We start from the raw sequence: 10,000 nt of genomic DNA, 5'->3' as shown, positions 1-10,000 counted from the left end.
GCACAGGTGAGACAGCTGACACAGGTGTGGCCGTGTGGGTGGACGTCTGAGGAAGTCTGGACATGGTCTCAGAGCATTACATGTTTCTAAGTAGCAAACCCTCATTAGACTAACATCTGCTGCGTTATTTAGAGCATTATATGTTTCTAAGTAGCAAACCCTCATTAGACTAACATCTGCTGCGTTATTTAGAGCATTACATGTTTCTAAGTAGCAAACCCTCATTAGACTATTCATCTGCTGCGTTATTTAGAGCATTATATGTTTCTAAGTAGCAAACCCTCATTAGACTAACATCTGCTGCGTTATTTAGAGCATTATATGTTTCTAAGTAGCAAACCCTCATTAGACTAACATCTGCTGCGTTATTTAGAGCATTATATGTTTCTAAGTAGCAAACCCTCATTAGACTAACATCTGCTGCGTTATTTAGAGCATTATATGTTTCTAAGTAGCAAACCCTCATTAGACTAACATCTGCTGCGTTATTTAGAGCATTACATGTTTCTAAGTAGCAAACCCTCATTAGACTATTCATCTGCTGCGTTATTTAGAGCATTATATGTTTCTAAGTAGCAAACCCTCATTAGACTAACATCTGCTGCGTTATTTAGAGCATTATATGTTTCTAAGTAGCAAACCCTCATTAGACTAACATCTGCTGCGTTATTTAGAGCATTATATGTTTCTAAGTAGCAAACCCTCATTAGACTAACATCTGCTGCGTTATTTAGAGCATTATATGTTTCTAAGTAGCAAACCCTCATTAGACTAACATCTGCTGCGTTATTTAGAGCATTACATGTTTCTAAGTAGCAAACCCTCATTAGACTAACATCTGCTGCGTTATTTAGAGCATTACATGTTTCTAAGTAGCAAACCCTCATTAGACTAACATCTGCTGCGTTATTTAGAGCATTACATGTTTCTAAGTAGCAAACCCTCATTAGACTAACATCTGCTGCGTTATTTAGAGCATTACATGTTTCTAAGTAGCAAACCCTCATTAGACTAACATCTGCTGCGTTATTTAGAGCATTACATGTTTCTAAGTAGCAAACCCTCATTAGACTAACATCTGCTGCGTTATTTAGAGCATTACATGTTTCTAAGTAGCAAACCCTCATTAGACTAACATCTGCTGCGTTATTTAGAGCATTATATGTTTCTAAGTAGCAAACCCTCATTAGACTAACATCTGCTGCGTTATTTAGAGCATTATATGTTTCTAAGTAGCAAACCCTCATTAGACTTAACATCTGCTCAAAACGAGGATTGTTCTGTTATGAGAAAAGTAAAGTATAGTCTAACCCTAACCAACGTGCACAGGGGAGACTGCTGACAATTCGATTCAGTTCAATTCCATTTGATTGATACGTATGGCACCAAAACAATAGAATTGTCTCGAGACGCTTCACAGTGCCCAGTGCCTGGACCCCCTTAGAGAAAGCACAATGGCGACAGGGACAAGAAAAAAACCTCCCTGTTCATCAGGAAGAAACCTTAAGCATGACCGCGGCACATAAGGGGGGACCCTCTGCTTGAGGCCGGGCAGGTAGAGATAGAAAGATGGGGTGGGGTAGGGGGGGGGGGGTTATTCAGAGCATTTCATGTTTCTCTGTTGAGCAGATGTTGTTCTGATGAGGATTATTCTGTTATAAGAAAAGTAAAGTATTGTCCTCCCTCCCCTGCGTCCAGAAGTGTAGTTTAACAGGCTCTTCACCCTCCTCTGCGTCCATAAGTGTAGTTTAACAGGCTCTTCTCCCTCCTCTGCGTCCATAAGTGTAGTTTAACAGGCTCTTCACCCTCCTCTGCGTCCATAAGTGTAGTTTAACAGGCTGTTCTCCCTCCCCTGCATCCATAAGTGTAGTTTAACACATAGACATATATACCTATACCTCTATATATGTCTATGGTTTAACAGGCTCTTCACCCTCCTCTGCGTCCATAAGTGTGGTCTAACATGCTGTTCTCTTTCCGCTCAGAGTACCATGTGGAGTGGCACGAGATCCGTGCGGTCCAGCTGGCCGTGGCGCGGAAGCTGCTGTCTCAGGTGTGTGCCATCGCCGACTCCAGCACCCAGAACCTGGACCTCGGTTCCTTCGACAAGGTGGAGTTCCTCATCTGCATTCCGCCCTCCGAGGTCACGTTCCAGCAGATCATCCTCCACCTGTGGAGCTCAGGTGAGTTTAAGAACCACGCGTCTGTTTACTGATGGTCTCTCAGGTGAGTGTTAGAACCACGCCTCTGTTTACTGATGGTCTCAGGTGAGTGTTAGAACCACGCGTCTGTTTACTGATGGTCTCTCAGGTGAGTGTTAGAACCACGCGTCTGTTTACTGATGGTCTCAGGTGAGTGTTAGAACCACGCGTCTGTTTACTGATGGTCTCAGGTGTGTGTTGGCTCACAGGTGGGTCTGCTTTGTGGAGTTATATATCAAATCAGCCGTCCATTATATTCCTGATTATATTCTCAAATAGAATAGAATCAAATCAAAGAGTGGACAGCAGTCATTTTTCTTCCGTAAATGACAACTCAGGGGTCTGCGCCCCCCTGGTGGTCCGCGACGGCATTGCAGGGGGTCCGCGACATGACCCTATGTTGATCAGTTCACCATTGCCTTTTTAATTTTTATAAATTCGCTTGGATATTTCAACACATTTCCAGATTACTCTTGAATATCGTGAAAAATATCTAAATAGTCTGAATAGCCAAGTCGCATTGCCTGAAATATACTGATGTAGACCCATATTCAGCGAAGAAATTACACTGACAAGTGCTACAGGCGGAATATGTGCACGGGGGGAGGGGGCGTAGCGGCGGTGGTTACAAAACACGCACGCACGCGTGCACAGGCACATCAGTGGGCCGCAAATTACTTTCTAGTCAGAATGGTGGTCCCTGGGACAAAACCAGTTGAAACCCCTGGTCTAAATGAATAGTGATGCCCCCCCTGGTGGCGGAGCCCTGTAACAGCCCTGGTGGTTCTGCAGGTGTGCTGCACGAGTTGGGTCTGGACCACGACTGCCTGTCCCTGAAGCAGGCGGAGCAGTACGTGGTGAAACTGGACCAGGAGGCCGTGGGCAAGATCGACAGCCTCATCCAGAAGTCGAAGATGAACCCGTACACCCTGTACATCCTGGTGCATGACCACGCCCACTGGGATCTCAGCAGGTATACTACACACACACACACACCTCTGACCACGCCCACTGGGACCTCAGCAGGTATACTACACTACACACACACACCTCTGACCACGCCCACTGGGACCTCAGCAGGTATACTACACACACACACACACCTCTGACCACGCCCACTGGGACCTCAGCAGGTACACCACACACACACACCTCTGAAGAGGAAACCTCAGAGGCTTCAGACAACCAACGCCTCTTATATATATAGTTCTGTATAGAAATGATATAATATAGTTTTTAGTCTGAAAAATGTTTATATTTTATATTTTAGCATAGTATTTTTTAGTGTTACTTAGGTTTTACAGTTAAAAGAGTTCAAAAGTATTTTAAATGTATGCCATGGATTTATCTTCTATCTAGATGGATTTTTTTTCTGTGTGGATTTTGCTTGTGAACCTTGCGGTTGTTTTCTCCTAGCTCCCACCACAGCGGGGGAGGTTCTCGTGAGGGACTGGTGGACAGCCTGCTGAACTGCCGTCAGATCCGCGACGCCCCCAACATCCTGACGCTTCACGTCACCTCGTTCCCCTTCGCCCTGCAGACCCAGTACACTCGCATCAGCCCTTACAACGAGGTCCACTGGCCCTCCACGGTCAACAACGTAAGCGCACGAAACACGGAAACACCGAGCTGCCAACTGACTGATCAGTGTCGTCTTACATGTTGTGAGGCTAAACGCATTTGCTTCGTTAGCAGGCAGTGAAGTTGTTGACTAAAACCTCTTAGCTAGAGACTGAACATGCCAGTCCAAGATTTCAGAGTCTATTTGGCGGTTTTCAAAGCACACGGTTGCATGCTGTGTTCTGCACTCGCAGGCAAACCAGTCTCTGAGCCACAGACAGTGGCTTACTTTTAATAACATACTAAACAGCAAATCAAGTGTGGTGTTAATGTTGGTATAACACATTGTGTTTTGAAAATCAGTGGGTGTTTGTGTGAGTGTGTTTGTTTGTGTGTGTTTGTTTGTGTGGGTGTGTTTGTTTGTGTGTAAGTGTGTTTGTTTGTGTGAGTGTGTTTGTTTGTGTGTGAGTGTGTTTGTTTGTGTGAGTGTGTTTGTTTGTGGTTGAGTGTGTTTGTTTGCCTGAGTGTGTTTGTTTGTTTGTTTGTTTGTGTAAGTGTGTTTGTTCGTGTGAGTGTGTTTGTTTGTTTGTGTGTGAGCGTTTGTTTGTGTGAGTGTGTTTGTTTGTGTGAGTGTGTTTGTTTGTGTGTGAGCGTTTGTTTGTGTGAGTGTGTTTGTTTGTGTGAGTGTGTTTGTTTGTGTGTGAGCGTTTGTTTGTGTGAGCGTTTGTTTGTGTGTGAGTGTGTTTGTTTGTGTGTGAACGTTTGTTTGTGTGAGCGTTTGTTTGTGTGAGCGTTTGTTTGTGTGTGAGTGTGTTTGTGTGTGGTTGCATGCAAAGTTGTAACTACCTCTCCTGTGCTGTGTGTTCCCTCCAGGATATGGACCTGTACAATGAGAAGACCAAGTACTTTGGCATCTCTGAGCTGCTGGAGTCCACACACACCGGAGCAGGGCTGCCCCTCTTGCGCTTCGACAGCTCCTTCGAGAACATGGCCTCCGCTGTGGAGGAGAGGTAAGGCTCCTCGTCAATCACCCCTGGATTCAGGGAGCTACCCCTAGGGTTCATACCAGCCCAGGCAGCAACTGACTTGAATCTCTTAGATCAGGGCCAGATTAGGATGATAGCTAGGCTAGATCAGGGTGATAGTTAGGCCAGATCAGGATGATATTAAGGCCAGATAAGAGTGATATCCAGGGTGATATTCAGGCCAGATTAGGGCGATAATAAAGTCAGATTAGGGTGATACTTAGGTCAGATTAGGATGATAATCAAGTCAGATTATGGTGATAGTTAGGCCAGATTATGGTGATAGGTCAGATTATGGTGATAAAAGTCAGATTAGGGTGATAGTTAGGCCAGACCAGGGTGATATTCAGGCCAGATTAAGGTGATAGTTAGGTCAGATTAGGATGATAGTTAGGCCAGACCAGGGTGATATTCAGGCCAGATTAGGGTGATAGTGAGGTCAGATTAGGGTGATAGTTAGGCCAGATCAGGGTGATATTCAGGCCAGATTATGGTGATAGTTAGATCAGATTATGGTGATAATAAAGTCAGATTAGGGTGAGTCAGATTATGGTGATAATAAAGTCAGATTAGGGCTGCACCTGGTCCAGAGGCATTCTAAGGCAGGTCTAAGAGGCATTGATTGCCTTGCCAACTGCCCAGGCTCCTCCCCCTTGTGTATTTACCCAAACTAGGACTGTTATTTTGTACCACCAATAAAGACACAAACATGGCCTGACCTGACCTGACCTTTGACCTGACCTGTGTGCAGGTTTCCCAAACTGCACAGCACAGTGATCCGCACCCACATCCTCATCCAGCATTATTCCGTGGCCCTGATGGTGGCCGCGGGCCAGTCACACCTGCAGAAGCACACCTCCGTGGAGACGCTGGAGATCGTCCAATGCCTGCTCAGCTCCACCCAGCGTTGCCCCAGCAACCACGGTCACATGGTCATGCTGCGCGTGCCGTCCCAGGCGCTGGCGCTGGTCACCCAGCAGCGGCTCGCTCACGTCCGGGACAAACTGGGCCTCCAGAACCAGTTCGACGTCATCCTGGGCAGCCCCAGCGCCGCCCTCTCCCTGGGGAAGCACTTCCTGGAACAGCTCAAGGTGGGGATGACTGTGTGTGTGTGTGTGTGTGTGTGTGTGTGTGTGTGTGTGTGGCGTGCGTGCGTGCGTGCGTGCGTGCGTGCGTGCGTGCGTGCGTGCGTGCGTGCGTGCGTGTGTGGATGCCTGTTTGCCTAACAAGATAAACTATAAAAACTGTCTTCTAAATGTGAGTTAGACCCAGGCTATATATGATGCTCAATGTGGGGATAAAGGTAAACTACAAAACATATCTCACCAAATGTCATATCTTTGGCATTTGAGTTAGAGTGTGTGGGAGTTAGAGTTGAGTTAGTGGGTGATGGCTGTGTGTGTGTGTGTGTGTGTGTGTGTGGGAGTTAGAGTTGAGTTAGTGGGTGATGGCTGTGTGTGTGTGTGTGTGTGTGTGTGTGTGTGTGTGTGTGTGTGTGTGGGAGTTAGAGTTGAGTTAGTGGGTGAAGGCTGTAGTCAGTTTGTTTCATGCGTCTCTTCTGGTCTGCTCAGGTGTGGATGACTGTGTGTGTGTGTGTGTGTGTGTGTGTGTGTGTGTGTGTGTGTGTGTGTGTGTGTGTATTCAGTTTGTTTCATGCATCTCTTCTGGTCTGCTCAGGTGTGGATGACTGTGTGTGTGTGTGTGTGTGTGTGTGTGTGTGTGTGTGTGTGTGTGTGTGTGTGTGTGTGTGTGTGTGTGTGTGTGTGTGTGTGTGTGTGTATTCAGTTTGTTTCATGCGTCTCTTCTGGTCTGCTCAGGTGTGGATGACTCTGTGTGTGTGTGTGTGTGTGTGTGTGTGTGTGTGTGTGTGTGTGTGTGTGTGTGTGTGTATTCAGTTAGTTTCATGCATCTCTTCTGGTCTGCTCAGGTGTGGATGACTCTGTGTGTGTGTGTGTGTGTGTGTGTGTGTGTGTGTGTGTGTGTGTGTGTGTGTGTGTGTGTGTGTGTGTATTCAGTTAGTTTCATGCATCTCTTCTGGTCTGCTCAGGTGTGGATGACTGTGTGTGTGTGTGTGTGTGTGTGTGTGTGTGTGTGTGTGTGTGTGTGTGTGTGTGTGTGTGTGTGTGTGTGTGTGTGTGTGTGTGTGTGTGTATTCAGTTTGTTTCATGCGTCTCTTCTGGTCTGCTCAGGTGTGGATGAAGATCCAGGACCCTGACTGGACCCCGCGGACCTACCTGGAGCTGGAGGCGCTCCCCTGCATCCTCATCCTCACGGGCATGGACCCCCTGGGGGAGTCACTGCCACGGTAACCACGGAGACACACACTACACACATCACGCATCATACTACACCACTACACACATCACACGTCATACTACACCACTCCGGGTGGCTGCTGTAGCAGTGTAGCTGTCATGGCAAAAGGTGTCCGGGTGCCAAAAGGGGTCCGGGTGATGTAATATTGGCTTTCGAACGACTCTTGAGTGACAGTTGCTTTACCAACGCTAGCATTACGTAACCCGGACACTTTTTCCGAAGTGACAGACTTGCGCTGCATTAAATACCTCAATAACGCTATTTACCCCAGAGCATCTCGCATTATACTTCTCTACCTGAGACCAGCTTGTCTGTATTTGACCTGCCATAAACCAAGCAAAACAACCATGTGCTTGATGTTTGACTGTGTTAGGAAAGTTGTTGACTCGATAGTTTGTTATAGTATCAAAGTAATTCGCGCTAGCATCTTGTTAGTGATTAGCAATTCCTTCGTTGTGTTGCTCTAAGAAAGTCCTTAATGTGTTGTGATTATTAGACATATCTGACGGCACCCACAATTCCATTTTCACAAAACAGGGAATTGTTTGCAGCACCTTTAACTATAGAGCACGACGGAGTAATTGCTAATCGCTAACGAGATGCTAGCGGCGAAACCTGTTGAGATTTGCTAACTTACAGGATACCGGCAGGCGTAGCTAAAACTACAGCTTAGTCTCTTAATATTGTGCCTAAAAGGACAATACGTAACCTGGACTTTTGGCTATCATTCAGATAGTCTCAAGAGTTGTTCGAAAGCCATCAGATACTTTTTAGTCGCTTAATATTGGCTGCCGGTCTCCTGTAAGTAAGCACATAGGTTTAGCCGCTAGCATCTCGTTAGTGATTAGCAATTCCACCATTGTGCAACAATATTAAGCGACTTAAAAGTAGCTGATGGCTTTCGAACGACTCTTGAGACTCACTGACTGACAGCCTAAAGGCGTCCAGGTTACGTAATGTCCGGGTTACGTAATGCTAGCGTTGGTATAGCAACTGTCACTCAAGAGTCGTTTCGAAAGCCATTATGACGTCGCCCGGACCCCTTTAGGTACCCGGACACCTTTTGCCATGACATAGCCTTTAGGTAAGGGGCTGGACAGATTACATTCTGTGTGTCAGATAGTATACTATTATGACAACACCTTTATCCACATGTGCAGCTGTCACTTTCATTCAAATACTCAAGTGTCATTTTCAATCTAAGGTGATTAATGGCGCCGTTGAGTTGGCTTTTGGGGTGGATTTACTGTCCTGCCATTCCTTGTGAGTAAGCTGTGATTGTGCAGATAGACTGCAGCCAGAGGCACTGAGTGGGAGGGGCTCAGGAGCTCATGTCACGACTCATGTCACGACTCACGTCACGCCACAGGCGGGGGACACTTGAGTGTGTTTTTTTTTCTGGAGACAGATTGGGTGAGGAGAGGAGGAGTGGAGTGGAGGAGAGGAGGACTAGAAAGAAGAGTGGAGGAGAGGAGGACTAGAGAGAAGAGAAGAGGAGGAGAGGAGTGGAGAGAGACTAGAGAGAAGAGGGGAGGAGAGGAGTGGAGGAGAGAAGAGAAGAGGAGAGGAGTGGAGTGGAGGACTAGAGAGAGAGGAGGAGAGGAGAGGATTGGAGGAGAGGAGTGGAGGACAAGAGAGGAGTGGAGGAGAGGAGTGGAGGACGAGAGAGAAGAGAATGGAGGAGAGGAGAGGAGAGGAGAGGAGTGGAGGAGAAGAGAGGAGAGGTTGACTTGAGTGTGTGTTTGTTCTGGGACCAGATAGAGATTGAGATTCTCAGTAATAACATGCAGGTCAGCTTGACCAGCCAGCCGGCAGGCAGGAGATAATTACTGACATCCTCGTCACGGCCGCTGCTTCTTGGAAAAACATTGAGTCACTTCCCCCAATCCGACGATGTCTCAGCGTGAGAGGCAGCTTGGCGAGGGAAGGCAATACTGTGTGTGTGTGTGTGTGTGTGTGTGTGTGTGTGTGTGTGTGTGCGTGACTATGTGTTGATAATTATGTTTTTCCATTTGTGTATAACTAACTCCCTCTCTCTCCCTCCCTCCCTCAGGTCTCTGAAGTACTGTGACCTGCGTGTGGTCAGTTCAGCGTACCTGCAGCGAACTCCGCTGGAGCAGGAGCTGGGTCTCGCGGCGTACCTGGTGAAGGTCGGGGCCCGTGACCCCCGCGACCCCCGCGACCCCCGCGACCCCCGTGACCCCCGCGCCCCCACCACCGGCAGCGACCTGTCCGAGAGCGACGCCGAGAAACTCAGCAGCACCGACAACGAGGAGGAGGAGGTGGTGGTGGACGGTGAGTCAGTCCCCTGGGTGGCCACTAGGGGGCATCAATGACAGTGCCAGCAGATTACATGGCACTATCACTGTCACACAATAGTGTTATTATACAGAAAGATAAGGATGGTAGGATTACATTTTGGGGGGGGGGGTTGATTAAAAGAAAGCTTTACACTGTTTGTGTGAGTGTGTGTGTGAGTGTGTGTGTATGTGCGTGTGTGTGTGTGTGTGTGTGTGTGTGTGTGTGTGTGTGTGTGTGTGAGTGAGTGTGTGTGTGTGTGTGTGTGTGTGTGTGTGTGTGAGTGAGTGTGTGTGTGAGTGTGTGTGTGTGTGTGTGTGTGTGAGTGTGTGTGTGAGTGATTGTGCATGCATAGTGAAGGCTGATCGGGTCTTGTATTTAATGGGTATTAAATTAGGGTATTTTACATCTTCTCAATCCAATCCATCTCATACAATTTCAAAATAAAAGTCCCTTCACACTTTACATACACATACAAATATGCCTTTCAAGTTGACAGTCCATTTCGATGGCTTTGATGGTTTTTATTGAAAATCATGCTATTAAACAGTATTTGAATTTAAATATTCTTCTTTTTTGTAGATTTTACATGAATCTTAC

The 10,000-nt window shown here is 47.0% G+C and overlaps 1 protein-coding gene across 1 annotated transcript in view; it reads left to right on the top strand.

The window, feature by feature from the left end:
* The window catches only part of greb1 (growth regulating estrogen receptor binding 1), a 34,558-nt gene that overhangs the window by 10,516 nt on the left and 14,042 nt on the right, over positions 1–10,000 (top strand). Inside the window, exons 10-16 of the mRNA XM_031580814.2 lie at positions 1,986–2,183; positions 2,994–3,174; positions 3,618–3,801; positions 4,635–4,771; positions 5,538–5,877; positions 6,976–7,091; positions 9,156–9,397. Coding sequence (XP_031436674.2) covers positions 1,986–2,183; positions 2,994–3,174; positions 3,618–3,801; positions 4,635–4,771; positions 5,538–5,877; positions 6,976–7,091; positions 9,156–9,397 — 1,398 coding nt within the window. The remainder of the gene's footprint in view (positions 1–1,985; positions 2,184–2,993; positions 3,175–3,617; positions 3,802–4,634; positions 4,772–5,537; positions 5,878–6,975; positions 7,092–9,155; positions 9,398–10,000) is intronic.

This window comes from Clupea harengus, chromosome 14 (assembly GCF_900700415.2).
Source record: "Clupea harengus chromosome 14, Ch_v2.0.2, whole genome shotgun sequence".
Lineage (NCBI taxonomy): Eukaryota > Metazoa > Chordata > Actinopteri > Clupeiformes > Clupeidae > Clupea > Clupea harengus.
This window is presented reverse-complemented; position numbering and strand designations above follow the sequence as displayed.